Here is a 20,271-nt window from a genome sequence, read left to right on the forward strand (position 1 = left end):
CGCTTGCTCTCTGTGCCCAGGTGCGGTTGGAGTGAATGTGTGTATGGGTTGTGGCGGGCCATTAAAGACCAAACTCACTCCCTGGTCGGGCAAATCTGCGGAGCTCCCCCCCGTCCTGTGCAGATCGGTTCCACTTTACCCAAACACAGCACCATTGATTGGCAGTAATGTCCTTCAGCTGACTGTTCCTCCGTAGCTGCTGCTTGGCTGCCCCCGAAAGCAGCATGGTGAATTCTCAATGCTTTTGAAATATATGTGTGGATGTGTGTATGTGTCAGTGTGTGTGCGTGCGCTCACAATGTATGCTAACCCCGTATCCACACTTTTCTCCTTTCTCACGCTGTTCTTCTCCGAATCAGATGAATAATGCATATACATTCCCTCACAGCATCCTCAGCATATCCACACTGCGTTTAGTAGGGTGATTATGGTGAAAAAAAAGAGTGCTTACCTTACCTTAAATGTATCCCCGTCTATATTTAAACAGATAGTGGACTTTAATATGGATGAGAGACCGAGGCCTCGGGCGCAGGAAGATATTTAAGGTTGCCGTGTTCACAGTCTGAATAATTTCTTTTGTGGCAATACTCATTTAGTGCTCCTAATAACCGTAATTAGACTGTGAATAGCCTTAGGAGGGGATGGGAGCCACTATATGGTCACTGTGCTGTGGTGATGGACAGCCAAAGTCGGTAGGACCTCAGGTCCCTGCCCCCCCCCCCAGCCACCCAGTACACCCAGCCCAGAACAAAATCACAGCAAATCCCCCACTCTTATTGATTGTCAGGGGCTCAGTGGGGAACATGAAAGAAATGCGCCCCCCCCCCCCCCCTCCACCACATCATCAGCACCACCACCACCACCACCACCATCTCATATCCCCCCAGAGGGGTATGCTCAGGCTGGAGAAACCCTCTTGAATATTAACTGTGATTCAATGAGAAGGAGGCATCTTCTGCTTATCCCCCACACACACACAGTCTCTTTAACCTAGTGCAGCCAGCCCAGCGAGAGAGGAACGGAGAGAGAGAGAGAGAGGGAAAGAGAGATAGAGGTAGAGAAAGAGAGAGACAAAGAGAAAGAGACAGAAGAGCAAAAGAGAGAGAGAGAAGGGGAGAGAAAGAGTGGCACAGTGTGTATTCATGGTGACTCACAGGCCTTAATGATGGTCTTAAACACACATGATGTTTTTTTCTTTTCTCTCTCTCTCTCCCTGTGACTCAGTAGTGCAATGACTCTAAAGGCGGAAGCGAAGTCAAAGCCAGAAGCTGAAGGTTGAACACACAAATACAACCCCCCAAAAAAGGCACAACCTTCCATTGATGCTCTAAATCGGTTCTGGAGTCGAGGACTGCGGAGCGCGCGGATCGTCACCTTGCTCCGCCGCAGCATCCTGTGATTACCAGGAAATAATCACACGTTTGGGGGAAAGAGGTGGAGAGCAGCCCTGTCATTGGGGCCTTCATTTTACCCTGCCTAAAAACACAAGCCCAGCCACTTAGCGGTGCATCCTACCAACGGCACAGAAAACACAGAGGAGAGGAATGGCAAAGAAAACAGGGAAAATGTTCCCCTTCTGGTCGGCGGGTTTCTTCCAGCACAGTTCCCACATGTACTCTCCGTCCACGTGACCCTAGAGCTACTGTATTCTGGAGCCGAAGTGTAAACATAAGCACATGTATTTTTCATGAGCCCATTCGTTCGACTCCTGAATGGCTAATGTATCGACAAATGGCGCGGTTCTCTCCTCCGTCCTCCTCACAGTCGGGGAAATTGGCATCTGCTGTGTGTCCGTGGCACGGTGATAAAAAAACAAAAAAACGTAACAACTGGATGGGGAAGTCACAGATTGAACTAGGCCATGAGAAATCAGAGGGTGGAGGAAGGTCGCGGGTTTCCTCTCCTTAGGTTTGCAGCCACAGACTGATTGCACTGGGCCCACAAAGTGACAGTGGTTGAGCAGGGGACTGCCGGCGTATTTGGCGCCACATGGACAACATAAATAGATTCTGAGGCATCATCTCATTCAAAGTCCTGTTAGATAAAAATGCTGAAATCCTACTGAGGTTTCTGAGATGAAATCATTAGTCTGACAGCATGTTAATTATTTAGATGTTCAGCTGAGTCTTGTATGTCTACACTGTATTGTACCAAGGGCTGTGCTGTTAAGTCATGCTGTATCTGAGAGGATCAATCCACTAAGACTTGAGCAAACATGGAAATCCAGAAATCAAGAGAGGATAGGAGAGGATGTTCTGTACACGTTGTGTGAATTAGATACGATCCTACTCGCTGTGGCTTTGAATGGTGAGGACACACTGTCCCCCATAAATGTTAAAATAACATAAATTATTTACACACACACACGCACACGCACACTCACACTCACTCTCACATACACACACACACACACACACACACACACACACACACACACAAGAAAGAGAGAGAGAGAGAGAGAGAGAGAATGAAAGATACTAGTCCAGAGACAAGGAATACCACTGCATAATATGACGTTAACAAATAAGTAGCCTAATGGCAAAGTTCCCAAAACCCTCAACCAAAGCAAATCATTACAGTAATTTCATGCCCACTGGCTTGCACATGTTCAGATCCATCATCCCCCTGGATAAAATGCTGATTATGTTACAGTAACATGTACAGTATCTATATCATGGGTTTGCATGTGTTTGACTGGGTGTATACAAAGAGGAGTTGTGTTACAGGGTAGCTGGCAGCTCAACCCAAACGTAGCCTGGTAGAAGATGTAGTACATCAGGAGCTCTGCTGTGTTTAACCCATCCTGGATTTATGGCTGATATTTCAAACAAACCAAATGAGACAAACAAAGTGCTTTTTAAGGCCGTTGAAAGCCGTAGGCTTATTTGTGTCGTTTCTTTACCAACGTCTGTGTGAAACAGAGCTATGGGTGATTACACATGCAACACAATTTGTTTATGCATTTTTTTTTCTTATACCATGTGTGACTGCAACAGCTTGCACGGTTTCACTTTGCAATTAATTATGCTGCAGGCAATGAGAGTACTATTGTATTGTGCAAAAAAGAAAGTAATAACTCTCATTCTGGATGGAGTGGGGGGGGGGGGGGGATATAATGTTTCTGAGACTGGCCGTAACCAAAGAGCAAATATAATTTCATTCCTCTGTGTGCTTGCCATGTTTTGAAACGACGATGCTGGCCGCAGGCGTGTTTTTTCTTCCTCTCATTATTATTATTATTTAAAGCCAGTCTGTCTGTCTGAGATGAAGCCATAGAGGGGCCAGAGGAGAGGGCTATGTGCCGCGCAGTGCTGCTTCGCTTCTGTTAATCTGGGCCGAGCCGTGTGTGCAGACCCGCGCCCCTTCTCCCGTACACACACACACACACACACACACACACACACACACACACACACACACACACCGGGAGGAGTAAAGCAGGGAGGAAATTTAATTAGGAGCGCGCAATGGAGATAAGGATTCGCCACAAGTTTGTCTTCATGCCCATGTCATTATGGGCACAACAAAACTCATTTCGTGGTCTGAGGATGGCTCCGAGTGGGGGGGCTTACAGTTATATGAAGCAAATTAAAAGATTTCTGTCGGTCGGCCTTTCATCACCAGTTTGCAGAGGACACATTTTCACAGTATGCAAATTAAATTGGGCAACAAGCAGTTTGTCAAGAGGAGGTAGGAAGTACTCTCTGTCTCTTTCTGTCTGTGTGTGTGTGTGTGTGTGTGTGTGTGTGTGTGTGAGTATCTGTCTATATTTGTCTATGTAATTGCCAGCTCTTCCACAAATGGGTACTCAACAACCCATGCATAACCTTTTTCATGTTGATTAAACAAATCAATACCAGCCACAAATGTCTATGTCAACATTTTGCAAAATCATTACCTGAAACACTCTCTTTCTATCAATCACTCTCTCTCTCACACACACACACACACACACACACACACAAAACACAGATTCTCTCTCATTACGCCAGCCTACCACAACACCTGTCATAAACTAACTTATATTTTGCAACTTCTATTTTTTTCATCATCAGCGCTGTCCAAATCCAGTCATGTAGTTTCTTTCCCAATGTCAGATGCACAAGGTAGCGAGAAGAACTCTGGGTAATTGACATTCATCAGGGCCATCTGTCTCCTCTCTGAGACAATGTTACCAATAATGCAATAGTCATTAGACCTGTCTTGTTCCAGCGGATTTTCAGTGGAGACCAGCCCCAGAATACAAAGGTCTGCCATAGAAATGATTCTGAAACACGTTGGCAAGATCACCACCACAAAAATAACTACACATGATTTGTTTTACAATGACATTACAATGACATTACAGTGACATTCCAAAGGCATTTTACAGACTTAGTCACAGGCTGCCGTAGGGATCTAAATCTAAATCTCCTCCTGTTTTCCCCTATAGCTCCGTTTCATTACACGTATCCTACATGTTGGCCATGCATCATGCGTCACAGGGGGCAAAGGTCAGGGGTGAGGGGTGAGGGGGCATGTGCCAGACTTTGTCAGCATGGAGTCCTTCTCCAGAGATGACAGGGGCCTGATTGTAGGGCCCAGGCTCTGCAGCAGAGGGCAGAGGTATCACCAGGTGATCACCTTCACTGGGTGACGCACGACAGGATGGTGGAAAATGAAAACGTATGTTGTTTATTTTTAAAAACACAAACAATAAGGCACAATAAAGTGTGGTGCAGATTCACGTCTGTCAAGTCATTAGTGTACAGCATTTTCCTTTTTCATGGTATAGAAAATGCAAATATTTTTTACATTAGCCTATTGAATCATGGTAACAATACTATGTTCTTGAATGCAGAGGCGCACAGAGTGGTAATATTACATGTTAATGTTTATCTTATCTCAGAGCACCTATTTTTTGACAGCTATGTGAGGACACACAGCTAAAGGACACTAAACAGCATCCTTTTCAATAACACTTCACAACGTTGGCAAACAGAGCTACTGTACATATCTAGGCGCGTTTGATGTCAGATTACTATGTACAATACGGTATTAGAGACTCTGGAAGGGCTTGAGAAATCTATTGTGGGTGGCGAAGGGCAGATCTTCCTCCCTATCCTCATGGGACTGATACTACACAGAGGAAGTGCACACCAACAAACTCCAGCTCAGAGTCAAATGCTGCACTCTCTTGGTGGTAAATATTATTGCCCTACACAAACAAAGCATCCAAACACTTTGTGTATTTTGAATAAACTATCAATAAATGAATAGAAATAGATGATTTCATAATAGCCCTTCTAGGCACAAGTGTTGTAAATGAGCATTAACTATAAATGGCACGATACATGTATCAGATAGCTGTACTCAGGATAAGTAAGGATAAACAAGAATAAGATGAAGGTCACAAATCCATATTTGTACATACTTGTTTTATTTATTGTTATATCTATGTATATTACATTTACTTACAAAAGAATGGTAACTGTCAGGACAGTAACATGTCTTGGCACATTGTTTTACAGGATCAAAATATAATTTCCTCCCACAACCCCTTTTCAGATACCCACCCCCCCACAAAATAAACTTCATCTTCACGTCTCCGTTCAATTCTTCTCAATACTTCATACACAGTAATGTATTCATGATTTATTCCTCCTGTCACAGAACGTGTCTCTGCAGCATATCAGATGCAATGATCAGGCAGCAAGGGCATCACTACTTGGATCTGCATGTGATAACAGCCAGAGATGTCGAGCAGCATTTCAACAGTATTCCTTTCACAGTGCTTGGCGTGGGGGCTGATATACTCATATACTCTTTCCCAGTGATAGATTCACCATATAGGTCTAGAAGCAGATGGAGAGAGACCACGGAGGGACAAACAACACAAACACACACACACAGACACACACACACACACACACACACACACACACACACTCACTCACACACACACACACACACACACACACACACACACACACACACACACACACACACACACACATACAGTACACACACACGCACACACACACACATACAAATACAGACATACACAATCACTCAGCACGCGTACATGCTCAAATTGGTTCGTGATGGAAATGTAAAAAGGTTAAAGTCAATAAATAAATCATTAATATCTTAAATATGAGATTTACATACAGTTGGAAAGGATATGACCATATGACCAATATATTAGCCTTTGTATCTACAGTATTGAGAGTAAATGTGTGAATGACTAGAACAGGGGAAAAGAGACACAGCAGAGTTTACAGTCATCTTGGTCCGGTTCTGGTGATACACCTGAAAATTGCTACACACAAAAGGACTGTGTGCAAAAGAGGATAATTACTTTTATTATTTGCAGAGTTAATCGTTTCCCCTTTGACAGCGTTGCTATCTTCATATTCATTAGTCAGTATTGTTGATTTATTTTCATCTATGCTAGTTAGTGTGTATCACTGCTTAACCATTGCACAAGTTAGCATTAGATGTGAGAATAAATGTTAACATTGTGCCATTTCTGTCCAGTGTATTGGGGAGGTGACAGATCAATAAGCTTCTCTGCTCCCTTGAGTCTCCGAAGTGATACATTCATACTAGCATTCATTTCATCTCTCATTCTCTCTCAGCTGGGAATAAAGTAAACATAATGATTTCTGAAACAAAAAAATAAAAATAAAACACAAATTGTTGTTTCACGATTAACAACATGTAAATATCTTCCTGAAAATAAAAACCAGCATGTAAGTAAGTATTAACCCTCAAAATGTTACAAAATATAGTGAAGACTGAGGTCTGGAGATTTCTCTACAGATTTGATATAAATAAAACATTAATATCATTTCTAATATGGACACCGTTATGACTGATATGTAGCAATACCAGTGAAGTATTTTTCAAATAAAATAGAATACCCTGATACTTAATCACTACCCACACTGGTAGTCACTTATAACATGAGTATAAATATATCAGTAGCTATTTTCAGCATGGTTACCTCGTATAAAAAAAAAAAACACTGCTGAGTGAAATATATTGGACCAGAGAATAGACTACACTAGTGCGTAAATACAACGTCGGTACAGACACTTCTATGCTGAAAGAGTTCAAACGGACAAAAAAATACGCAAACCACATGACCCTCCGCCATCCCGTCTTGAACTCAAAAAAAATAAAAGGAAAAAGAAAAAAAAAGAGGAAAAAACCAAGCCATCCCTTCATGAAAGGAGACACGGAGACGCACTCTCTACTCCTCCCCCCCAACAGTTCCCTTAGCCTGAAGCATGTGCTACGTCTTGAGTCTGCATCCTCTCTCTAAAGTCCCTCGTCTCCGCATCAGAGATACACACTGCTTGAGACTAGCCGGCGGGGCTAGACAGTGTTCTCCACATGTTTTAAAATACTGTAGTCTCTATTCGTCATGGTTACGTGATCAGGTCTGAGGAGCAGTGATCTGGTTGGTTGGGGGTGGGGGTCAGGGGATCGGGGGTGGGGTGGGTGGATCAGGTCAGGTGTTTAGTGACAGCAGCAGAAATACCACCAACCTGTCACCCACCCCAAAACCACCCCCCAAAACCCCACCTTGAGGTGCGGCCTCAGAACTGGGAGTCGGCGCCCAGGCTGTTGAAGTCGTCGGCGCTGTACTTCTCGCGGCCGGACGGCTGGCGGAAGCCGGCGGCGATCTCGTCGAACGTGCGGCCCTTGGTCTCGGGCACCTTGAAGTAGGTGAAGACGAAGAAGCCGAGGAGCAGCACGGTGAAGATGATGAAGACGTACGGCCCACAGAGTTCCTACAGAGACACGGAGAAATGTCAATATTTACTAAATAAATACTGTGTATAAAGAGAGATATACCTACATACAGTATGCAGTACATTACATTACTTTACCCAAAGCCCTTTATAGACCCTTTCAGTCTGTTCTTAGAGGGGTTCCAGTTGAAACATTCAAAACCAACGCAGATACTTTGAAATTAAAATGAGTCGGACTTTAGCGTAATGCTCTACAGAATTCTTTTATTTTTTTCATTTTGTTTGTCCCCAAGATACCATTAGCTCAATGTTGTTTTCAATGCCACCGGAAATGCCAGAGGAACGCGCTTGTTTGTACTGTATATGCAGTTGAAAAGGTCTATAAAATAGACTCGAACCTCTGGCCAGTGTACAACGCTGTACATCATCTGCATTTAGTGGCCCAGATGGAGCTTTTAAGCCCAGTTTCAATACAGGAGGGAATCCATTTGATCAGTACTTGAGCTCAGTGGAAATGTAATGCTTGACCTTACCATGGCCAGCACAGACAGAGTGCCTAAAGTACTGATGTACAAAAGACAGTCTTTTTTTGCCGATTGCAGCGTTTCCAAGAGGCGCTACTTTCCATTAGAGTCCATTAAAGCCGCACAATCATCAGTTGCTTGTTCAGATTCAGATACTTGACCTCGCCACTGTTCCTGTTTGAGTTTTTTTTTTTCTTTACAAAAAAAAAGAGATAACAGAGAAATGAAAGTATCTGAAAATGTCCACTTACCGCCACATACTGGAAGCACATGCCCACAATGAAGTTAGCTGACCAGTTGGAGAAGCCGGCCACAGCGAAGGCTGACGGGCGAGGGCCCTGGCTGAAGAGCTCGGCCACGATGAACCAGGGGATGGGACCGGGCCCGATCTCAAAGAACGCCACGAAGGCAAAGATGGCGATGATGCTGACATACGACATCCACTTCAGTTTATCCTGTGGACAGCAGACAAGAAAATCAGTTCTAGAATCCGTATATCAAATTCTATTTTCAGAATATTAATATATAATAGGTATAATAGTTAGCTGTTAAGGCCCGTTCACACCAAGAACGATAACGATAACGATAACTATAAATAAATATCGCTCTCGTTAATATGAATGACAACGTTCATACATAAACTATAACGATAACGACATGAAGAACGATATCGTTGTTGATCACTTTCAGAGCGATTTTGAGAACGATAAAAAGCTAACAGCCAATCAGAACCCATAGTATTCTAGCCATCACATTCATTAACATGAGGAGAGACTTTTCTTATCGTTGGCCAGTGTGGACGCTTTTATCGTTATGGTTATAGTTATCGTTATCGTTATCGTTGTTGGTGTGAACGGGCCTTTAACATGGATTTAGTTCTTTACACATTTAGATGAAAATAAGCAATAAGCATTGGCAAATGCTTCCAATATGAGATTAAAAAAATAATAGAATATTGAAAAATATAAATCTTTTGTTGTATGGTAAGCCTAATACTGTTCAGGGAGCAACAACATTCACACGTTGTGTGAGGCCCCTGCCTACTCTAACACACTCATTAAACAGTTAGGCAATCAACAAATGCTCGACCCAGCGCTGGCAACTTAATTGAGATCAGAGAGGCACACACACACAGAACATAACAGTTTCTGTGTAGATCAGTGGGAAAACACCAACTCTGTGCTCGACTAATCATCACAAGTGGTCCTTCATGGAGCCATAATGGCTGCCACTGCCATGGGATGGGGACGAGGGGACAAGCCGAGCACACGGCTCGGAACACCCACCAGCAGCGCCATGGCGACGGTCATGAGCACGGCGGACACGGCCATCCCCATCAGGCCGGTCAAGTGCAGCGTCCTGCGGCCCGCACGCTCCACCACAAACAGCTGCAGGACAGAGGAGAGGAGAGGAGGAGGACAAACAAGAGAGGAGAAGAGGAAAGGAGGAGAGGAAAGGAGAGGAGAGGAGGAGAGGTAAGGAGAGGAGAGGTGAGGAGCATGGAGAGGAGGAGGATGAGGACAAACAAGAGAGAGGTGAGGAGAGAGGAGAGGAGAGGAGATGAAGAGAGGAGGAGGAGGAGAGAGGGCAATAAAGGACCACCGGGGAGAAGCCGAGTGGTGGGCAGAGATGAAAAGAACGTATACGAGTGGAGAACAGAAGGATTGATCATGGAGGAGAAGAAAGAGAAGGAGGGGAAGATGGCAGAGGTAACAACAAGAGAAAAGACGGAAAAGAAAGAATACAGATCACACATGAATGCAACAACCAAATGCAACTCAATCCGGTCCATCAAACAACAGGAAATAACAATAACAAATAACATTCATAACAGTTCACTGCAATTTTCCTACACAAAAACCTTCTGCGTTCTGGTCATTCATCTCATGAAAGTCTAAGAGACACGTACCGAGACCACAGTGAAGGCCGTGTTGACCACCCCGGCACCGATGGTGGCATAGACTGGCTGCTTCACGCCTGCCTTCTCAAAGATGGCTGTGGAGTAGTAGAACACCTGGCACACACACACACACACACACACACACACACACACACACACACACACAGAGGAACGACATATTTACATGTGTGTTATTATACGTCTGCGACGGGCATGTGTAAGAGTGTGATAGTTGGTGAGTGTGTTTATGTTCCAAACGGTCTATAGGCTGGACGTGTGTCCTTGAGCTGAATGTGTTCTGTGAGTGTGTTTGCACAGTGACTGATTGGCCATTCAAGGCATTGATGCCTGCAAGCCCTTGGTGCTGCTAAAGCATGATGATGCTTGGGAAATTCATGCATGTATGTGTGCTTGAGTGTGTGTGTGTGTGTGTGTGTATGTACAGTATGTGTGTGTAGTACACAAGCTTTGTGTGTGTGTTTGTGTGTGTGTGCATCCATTTATACTCCATACATGTATGTGAGAGAGTGATTATGTGAGAGAGTGAAAGAGAGAGACAGAGTATGCATCCTTGTGTGTGTGTGTGTGTGTGTGTGTGTGTGTGTGTAAGGGCACCACTCACAGCGTTGATGCCAGACAGCTGCTGTGAGAGCTGGAGCATGACGGCGATGAGGAGCGGCTGGCGGTAGAGCGGCGAGCGGAACAGCTCCAGGATGGTCACCTTCTTCTCCCGCATCATCTGCCGGCTCTCCTCGCGCATCTCCTGCATGTCCGTGTTCACGTCGTCCGTCCCTCGCAGCTTACGCAGAACTGTGTGTGTGGGTGTGTGTGTTTGTGTGTGTGTGTGTGTGTGTGTGTAAATGCATGTGTGTGTGTGTGTGTGTGTGTGTGTGTGTGTGTGTGTGTGTAAATGCATGTGTGTGTGTGTGTGTGTGGGGGGGGGGGGGGGTCACGACATACAATCAGTATTCATAACAACTCAATAAAAACTGAACAGGCCAAATTCTCAAAGGAAATAAATACTGAATGGTTTATATTCAAACTATTTCAAATAACAATGCCTAATACAATGCCTAAAATGCTATGCAATATTCATATCATTGTAACATGAAAAATTTGAAATCTGCAAGTAGTTGTTGTTTGTTGCTCGCACTGAGCACTGGACAGGTTATACTATTGGCCCACGTCTACACCTCCCTACTTCTTGAAACAAAACATTGTAATATTTCTGTATGACATTTGAAATACGGTAAAAAAAACGTTTCAGTTGAGTGTGCAAGTGTGTGTGTGTGTGTGTGTCCCTCACCGTCCTGGGCCTTGCCCTCCTCGTTCTGGTTGATGAGCAGGAAGCGCGGGCTCTCGGGGCAGAAGGGCAGCAGCATGCACTGCAGCAGGGCGGGGATGAAGGTGAAGCTCAGCAGGAAGGGCCACAGCGTGGCGTTGCCCAGGATGGAGTCGATCCCAAAGATCTGCCCTCAGCACAGCGGCCACAACACACGTGGAGAGACAGGGGGTGTGAGTACAGGATCACTCTTACTGTACATCACATCACATTACACTACATTACATTACACTTGGCTGACGCTTTTTATCCAAAGCGACTTACAATATGGTAAACATTTTAAGGTTTTTTAAAACAATTCTAGGGACAAAAAGAAAACAAACAAACAAAAAAGGTCTTATCTTGGTTTTGTTCAGCACTTTGGTCAGCTGTATTGTTGTTTTTTAAAGTGCTCTATAAATAAACGTGACTTGACTTGACTTGACTTATAATGTATGGGTTGCAGTCAGAGCAGAGAGTGGATGTTGTTTGTGTGTTTATTGGTGTAGTGAACGCACATGTGGTGAGATAGGTAGGAAGATGTGAGGCACAGAATCACTCTGACAGACTGTTTGAGAGTTCCATTTTCAGTGTCACATTGTAGTTGTTCCCACAAGATTTCCATTTTAACATTAAATATGTTATCTTAATGCGGCGGAAGCACTGATCTATAAAGAACCTTTATAAATCAGTGAGCGGAAGTAGTTTGGGAACAAAATAGAACGTTCAAGCGTTGTTTTTGTTTTTCTTGTTGAAAGGGTCTATACTGTGCTGTAATATGTTGTTTTTGTGTATATTTGTGCAGTGAATGCTTCTATGCATGTGTGTGTGTGTGTGCGCATGTGTGTGTGTGTGTGCACTGAATACTCATTCATGTGTCATGATTTCTATGTGTGCGTCTGCTATTTCCCATGAGTTCTCTCTCTGATTGAAAAGTAAACAAACAAAACTGAAATAAATACAAAAGGGAAAAAAGGAAAAAAACATCAACTGATCCTTTAAACACACACACACACACACACACACACACACACACACACACACACACAGACACACACACCTGTGCCACGAGGATGCCAATGACAACACCGAGCTGATGCAGCGTGCCCAGCGCCCCCCGGAGGTCAGTGGGGGCGATCTCGCCCACGTACATGGGCACGAAGCCCGTGGAGAGGCCGGAGTAGAGGCCCACGATGAAGCGCCCGATGATCAGCATCTCCCACGAGGCGGCCAGCTTGGAGAAGCCCATGAAGCCGGCGGAGATGAAGGCCAGGACGTTGGCCACGAGCATCGAGTTCCTCCTGCAGTAAGAAAACGAGGGGTGAGTTAGAACACTCTCTCGCCTTTTTGGTGTTTTAAGCCCCCAATGTCGTCTTCCAGGCAGCACTGCAGGGAAGGCACTAGGGTTAGGTAAGGGTTAGGTTAAGGTTAAGGTTAGGTGCCTTGAAGTTGACGGTCGTAGCGCTGCCCCAAAGGCAACGGTGGGGGCTTAAAACAGCATCGAGCCACTCTCTGTTCAAGAGGATACTATCTGTGGTCCCATGGTGCTAACCGCACAAACATATTACACAACGAACCAAGCTTTAATCAAGATATTGTTATGCAACATACTCATAACATACTCATAACATGACAAACAACATACTGTGTAAACATCATGATTATTACGTTAATAGAATAGGAATGAGCTATTCACCTATTCACTTATTGCTTAGCAACCGAAGGAAATGACTTGGCTGACATCATAGGTGTTAGATATGCCACAGTTCTAACACAGGAAATTTGAGAGATAAAAATATACATCAGGCTAGAATAGGTGATAAGCAGTGCCAGGTAAACAGGAAGTGGGCACGGATACTGGCACACGGGTACAGGCTTAATAGAGAACCACAGGTCACTGGCAGAGGTAGCGGCTACTTATTTTGGAAAGTCTTTCATAACATGGCAGTGGCATGGAGCCTCGGTCTGCCTACCTGCCCAGGCGGTTGACGAACAGTCCCACGGAGAAGGAGCCTACGATGCCGCCGACGGAGAAGATGGCCACCGATATGGACCAGAGGGTGGTGAGGGTGGCCGTTGGGATGGCCACTGTGTACCTGCCCACGTACGTGTCATTGATGAAGCCCTCAATGATCTAAAGGAAAGATGACAGAGACATGGAAATGGAGGGTGGAAATGGATCAGACTTCCACTTTTATGTTTAATCAACATTTAATCAACAACACTGCCATGTGAAGTTCATCCAGCAGAGGGCGCCTGACACCGCAAGAGCCAGCTGTGTCCATGTGGCCTGCCTGCAATGTTGACAAACAAACACTGACGTATGACAGTAAGCCCATTTCCAACAGGACACACTTGGTCCCAACGCACACTCGTCACCTAATCTTGTTACAGTCACAATGCATTGTATACAGCTACATACACAAATGTAAAGCCTTAAAATGTATACACCAAACTGGTGGTTGGGATTGCATTTGGAGGATTCTAATTTCCCCTTAGCATTCTTCTATGAAAGCTATGCTCTCTGGGCGACATCACGGAGCTAAGTCCAATGTGGACATAAAAAAAGTGCTCGCTCATAACTTTGCAATAGGACCTGCTGTGCCACTCTCCTTGCTCACAAGGCCTGACCTTGCTACCTCTCCCGGTTCCCTCAGCCCCAAAAGTTTGCCTTTCACAGTTCACTTGTGGGCGTGCGGCTGCCAAGAGAGCACCCTGTATAGAGCACCTTGAGCCAACATTAGCCCTAATCTGCGAGGCCCTATTTGCAGCGGAGCTCAGAGTTGGGCTGGGACGGGCTGTGTTGTCCTCGCTGGGCGCCTCACATTACAGCACCTTCACCTCTCGTCTCCTTATCCCCTTACAGCAGCACGGCCAACCTCCAGGCCGCTGGTTCCCCTCCGTGTGCTGCACCACACCCTGCTCCGCGCCGCACCACCACCACACCACCACCACACCACCACACCACCACCGCACCACCACCACACCACCACCGCAACACCACACTGTGCCACCCCACCCTGCTCCGCCTCACACCACCACCAGCGCACCACGCCGCTGTGTTTCACCTCTAAAAAGCTGAGTCATGCGGCTCCAGGAGCTGAGTCACATCAAGGAGACGGACGCTCAGAGCATAGCAAACATCAGACAGTTCCAGCTGCCTCCGCTGCAGCACACTGTACTAATCACACCGAGATTTACGGTGCTGCGCCCTCTTGCTTTTCTTCAGACTAAAAAACCCTATAAACGTGATGCAGTGCACGATGACTGGTGAATACAGGGGGACTCGTGATGTCGGCTGAGTGCTTGGCAGATAGGCTTCCTGACTGGCCTTTTATGGGGTGGAAAAAAAAGGAAGCTTTGGGGTGGACGGGCAGCTCGGGACCTTCTAGTAGGTGGTCTGTGTGACAGACGTGCGTCTCTATTCTTAGTCTCGGAGTGGCTCAAGGGCTAATGGCTGTGCCTCTGTGCTGCTGCTGGCCAGGATGCTGCTGCTGTTTGGATGGAGTCCAGCATCTGCACGATAAATATAGACTCCTACACACACACACACACACACACACACCTCAACGTCCCAGTTGCAGCATCTCACTGCTGGATGTGTGTGAGTGTGTGACTGTGTGTGTGTGTGTGTGTGTGTGTGTGTGTGTGTGTGTGTGTGTGTGCGTGCGTGCGTGCGTGCGTGCGTGCGTGCGTGCGTGCGTGCGTGCGTGCGTGCGTGCGTGCGTGCGTGCGTGCGTGTCTGTCTGTCTGTCTGTCTGTGTGTGTACATATTTGATATTTGAGGGTTTGGGAGAGAGAGAGAGAGAGAGAGAGAGAGAGAGAGAGAGAGAGTGTATGTGTTGTGTGTATGTGTGAGACTGTGTGTCTGTCTGTCTGTGTGTGTGTGTGTTTGTGTGTGCTCACTCACCTTCTGAGGGGCATTGATGACTCCGGTGTTGTAACCAAACTGCAAGGAGCCAATAACAGCCGTCCCCACAGCCAGCATCAGCTGGAACGTCACCTGCTGCAATGCCAGTCAACAACAACAAGGTAAATAAAACCACACACTGAAAAAGCACCTCCACAGTAAACTCTGACGACTACGACTTTACTTATCTTGTTATTGATTACATCTTGACATAGATTGCAACTTCATATGACATTTGTTTGTCATACTTATCAAGTCTTATAGATTACAATGACTGCACCGCTACAGGAGTGCACACTGTGTGTGTGTGTTTGTGTTACATAACCAGCAACATTCCATTGAGACGGCTAACCTTGATTATGTACATCTATATAATGCTATGTGGTTCTATGTTGTGCAAAGTCTTGATGCATAAACAGTACAAGAATAGGACTGGTTATACAGAAAGAGCTTTGCAAATACTACACCAGATGATACTGCCGACAAGGTAAGAATGCCTCTTCAAGAGCTACAAGTAAGCTACTTTGTGTTGGTCTGCTGAGGTCAAGGAGTGCATGACTGACCGCCTCACTACAGCCACAGCAAGACACGAAACTCTGAGGCCACAGAAACCAAAACATATCCCTCGGCTAAAGGGACAGCTATTTATCCCTCTCAGCATCTTCTGCCACAATCAATATCAGTGATCTGTTGTTTTTGTATATACATACTTGTTATAGCACAACTATGTGGAATACATTAACCTGTAATACATACTGTTACGAATATTTTTGTCTGTTTTAGAATGCATTGTGTTGTGTTTCTGTATAACGTTCATGGACTGTTGCTGAATATTGTAAAACAAAGGTTATAGCCTAGATCGATCAAGCAAAGGAAAAAGAATAAACCAAATGTTGAGCTGAGCTCAGTTTCCAAGATCTGATTTCTGACACACAGTACGAATTAGGACTGGTTATGCAGAACAATCTTTGCTAATACTAGACCAGATAATACTGGCAACAAGGTAAGAATGTCTTTCTCTTCAAGAGCTACAAGTAAGCTACTTTGCGCATTAGAAAAACAAAAACAATAACACCAACATATGGACACGCTTAATCTACCAGTTGATATAGATTAATGCAAATTGCATTAAGGCCCAGAGGAAACCAGTGGTCAACTTAGCAACAGCAGTAAATCTTGTTAAGGGACAATGGTGCATCTGAATTGGAACACGTACACTCAGCTCCTCCTCATGAGTGGATCACCCAGCGCTTGTGCAGAAACGCATGCTGTCACTCAACTGCAACACATGGGCAAACATGCATGCCCCCCCTCTCTCTCTCTTGCTCTCTTTCTCTCCCTCCCTCTCTCTCTCTCTCTCTCTCTCTCATGACAAAGGCAAAGCCAGCTGAAGCACAGCTCACATTAAGAGCCAGCGTAGGAACCCTGGAGTGCAGCGGGCGTAATCTTGTTAAAGGTAAAGGGAGAGCATCTGTACCTGCACACGTACACTGAGTTTAAGACTAAGATGCCAATAGTTACTCCTGCTCCAATCCACTCGCCTGCAAACACTAAGCCTTTACATAACAGGCTGCAGAGTTTCTCAATGACTTTGTCTTGCTGTGCAATAGACCTCTGAAGTTCGCTTACAAAAAAAGAGCCAAAATTGCCATCTTTGTCCATTTAAGGAGAGCCGGGTGTTGATTGAAGCTATAACTACCTACAGTGTGGCAAGTTGCATTGCAAGGTAGCAAAAATTTAAGTTTGCCGTCTTAACGTACCGCAGATCTCAGTACCCACACAAAGGCAGAGGGCAAAAGTGTGTTGAGCAAAACGTCTGCATTTCAGACGTCTTTGTCACTGCGAGAGTTTAACAGATGCAATTCAAAATCCCCATATTATTTTCCCATAGGAAAAATCACAAGGTACCAGATCTCAAAGATAGCAGCTTTTTTGTAAGCGAACTTCATTGGTCTATGTGGAGAGGAGATGCTATGGGGTAGTAGTAACTTGGAACGTGCTGGTGGCTGGCAAAGTCAGACCCATTTATGGGGTTAAAATGACTGACTCTACAGTACTTCAACAGCACAATATGATACAGCCTTCCTAGACACTACTGATTTGCACGTTTGAACATAGCCTCTCTAAAAACAATAAATTACATCAACGATTAACATCAACACCAGTCCAAGTCACTAAATTCTGTAATTGGTCAACACCACACAGAATGAACTCAGCAATCAATCTGCAAGATAAGTGTAAACATGAGACATCCACGAGACATCATCTTATCTCTAAAGCGGTTACACCTATTACATCATTGGCCTTTTAATAGTGCTTTAATCTTGTTCCAACCTGCTTGATGATACTACTCAGGCCCATACCACACCCAACACACACACACACACACACACACACACACACACATGCTCATGCAATGTACACAGACATACATTATACACATATTGTATACTCAGGCTGAAAGACTAATGAAAAGTTAACTGAAATCGCAATTTCAACTAATGCAATCACAAAGGCTGCAATCAATTGTGCAGCTGGCGACTAGTGCCACACACTGTATGCATTTGTTGTACTGTGCGGCACATGCAAACTAATCAGATGTGCCCCTTGATACTGTACATCGCAAATCAAATCGCAATATCAGGCTGAAAAATCGCAATTAGATATTTTCACCTAATCAAGTTCTACTGTGCGCGCGCACACACACACACACACACACACACACACACACACACACACACACACACACACACACACACACACACCGGCTGAGATGAATGATCCCATGAGTCCTATGATTCCATGAGTCCTACTTATGAATGGTCTCACTGCTAACATTTCCTTGGAGGACCGCTCAGGTGAGTCCTGATGCATCATGTATTCTGGAGCGATGAGCAGTGGTCTGCTGAGTTCAGGGAGTGCATGGCTGACCGCCTTATCACAGCAAGACGCGAAACTCTGATGCCACAGAAACCAAATCATATCCCTCGGCTAAGGGTCGGCTATTTTATCCTTATACTTTGAATCAATGTTTTGCCCCAATCAATGTCAGTGTTTCGTTGTTTTTTTGTTTGTTATATCAAAAATATATGGCGTACATTAACCTGTAATAAATACGTGCTGATATTAATATTTTTGTCTGTTTTAGTCTATGTTTTGCTTTCCTTCATGGACTAGTGCCGAAAACTGTAAAATAAAGGTTATAGCCATGCTGTTAAAACAAAGGGGAAAACATAAACTAAAAGTTGTGTTGACCTCAGTTTGCAATCCTGCAATGTAAACAGGAATGCCTAATGGCAGCTTTATAGGTGAAACTGCAGCTGAGACATTTCAACGGGCATACAGAGCCATGTATCTTAGACAGGGACAGATGCACTCTTCACATGGACAACTTCAGACCAACTCCATACCTTTTAGCCTACTTAAAATAAAAAAATAAAAAAATCCATGGAATGTCACCTCCCTGGGAAAATGGGTCACCAAAAGATTTTTTTGATTAGGTGCAAAAATACTGTTTTTTCTAGAACTCGTACTTTCAGTAATGTTAGGCTTGTGGTTAATTTAGTTTGTATGTGAGTGAGACTGTGTGAGTATTAACAACATGCCTTAGACAGTGTGATCATTCAGGTTTAGTAAGACTAAATATGTTGTCCTTCCCTTGAGTAATTTAGCCTAACCATCATGAAAACAACTTGTGTTCATCTGTCTAGATAGAATGGCTGATATCTAAAAATATTGCATCTGTAGAATACATAAGCCTAAATGAAAATCGTAGGAACCCCAATGCTTTGTTCAGCATTAGACAGCAGTCAATCTATCGGATGGCAGATCGTAGCCTACCAGGACTTTAGCGTTAAAAAGTAAACAAAGGGGGTTTGCCTTTGAAAGAACAAGTTTATCACTGTTATGTTGTTGACATGTCATAATCACTTGGTTAGGCTACTCGAGATATTTTACACGGAAAGATGACGATGAACTGCAACTATTCGATAGGTCTGCTCATTTCCGACAGAAACCGAAAAACGTTTGTCATAATGTCCACGTTGACGTTGTCACTGTCACATGTCGCCAAGATAGGCTAAAAAAAGCAAGTTTCTTCATATGTAGTCTAAAGTAGGCTAGCCTATGTCAAAAGTATGACAAAGTAACGTAGGCTAGGCTACATTGTGTTATAACTGTATTAATAATTCTTAACACTCCAACCCTTGTGGCACTAAAGAATTAGAGTAAACGGGGCGACGACACTTCCCCAATAACTACCCACATGGTCTGCCGGTAACAACAGAGATGTCAGAAACCATGTTTCCCCCTCATAATGATGAGTTAACCCTTACCTTGTCGGAATTCATGGTAGCGGTATAAAGTTCGGAAAGTAGCCTACAGTGATGACCGGAGATATTCTTCTTGTTCACCAGTGCACAACAAAGGCAAAAGCGGCTTTCTTTTAAACAGATCCACCAAACTGGTTACAGCGTTGTGCCATATGGATTCAAACTTCAGAGATAACAAGTATATCAATAACTCAACATTTCATTGTCATTAAACAAGTTACTCTATCTTATGGTCTTTGCCATCAAGGCTACGGGACAGGTCCTTCTTCTCATTTAGGCTACTCCACGTAAATACTCCCTGTAGCTAAACCTGTAAATATATTAATCTGCGAGGACTGTGATGTGATTGGTTGGCGGCTGTGCTACTTGCAAGGGATGTGCAAGCGGGAGCGTAGACACATGCGCTGCGATTGGTTGTTAATGTCACCGACGCCTGGGTAATGCGCGCGCCAACGACATAGTAAAAAGTCATGTGCTCTTGCACTTAATCATTGGACCCGTTTGAATGAATATTACACACCCACAGGCAGCATAATTTTTTAA

The 20,271-nt window shown here is 44.5% G+C and overlaps 1 protein-coding gene across 1 annotated transcript; it reads right to left on the bottom strand.

Moving 5' to 3' along the window:
* Positions 1 to 7,474: 7,474 nt before the first annotated feature.
* LOC134087098 (solute carrier family 2, facilitated glucose transporter member 1-like) lies at positions 7,475 to 20,000 on the bottom strand. Its single transcript, XM_062540329.1, has 10 exons — positions 19,732 to 20,000; positions 15,398 to 15,493; positions 13,461 to 13,621; positions 12,548 to 12,788; positions 11,473 to 11,635; positions 10,789 to 10,976; positions 10,176 to 10,280; positions 9,553 to 9,654; positions 8,518 to 8,721; positions 7,475 to 7,781 (listed from the first exon to the last, which is right to left on the bottom strand). Exons 1-10 carry the CDS (start codon positions 19,744 to 19,746, stop codon positions 7,587 to 7,589), a joined length of 1,470 nt encoding a protein of 489 aa, XP_062396313.1. The 5' UTR covers positions 19,747 to 20,000; the 3' UTR covers positions 7,475 to 7,586.
* Positions 20,001 to 20,271: the final 271 nt, after the last annotated feature.

This window comes from Sardina pilchardus, chromosome 7 (assembly GCF_963854185.1).
Source record: "Sardina pilchardus chromosome 7, fSarPil1.1, whole genome shotgun sequence".
Classification (NCBI taxonomy): domain Eukaryota; kingdom Metazoa; phylum Chordata; class Actinopteri; order Clupeiformes; family Clupeidae; genus Sardina; species Sardina pilchardus.

Excerpts from the sequence above, each read along its gene's own strand:
- LOC134087098 (XM_062540329.1), bottom strand. Across the intron at positions 11,636-12,547 it reads TTGGCATCCTCGTGGCACAG|ATCTTTGGGATCGACTCCAT; the intron begins GTGTGTGTGTCT and ends TGCTGAGGGCAG. Across the intron at positions 7,782-8,517 it reads TGTGCTTCCAGTATGTGGCG|GAACTCTGTGGGCCGTACGT; the intron begins GTAAGTGGACAT and ends GTGTCTCTGTAG.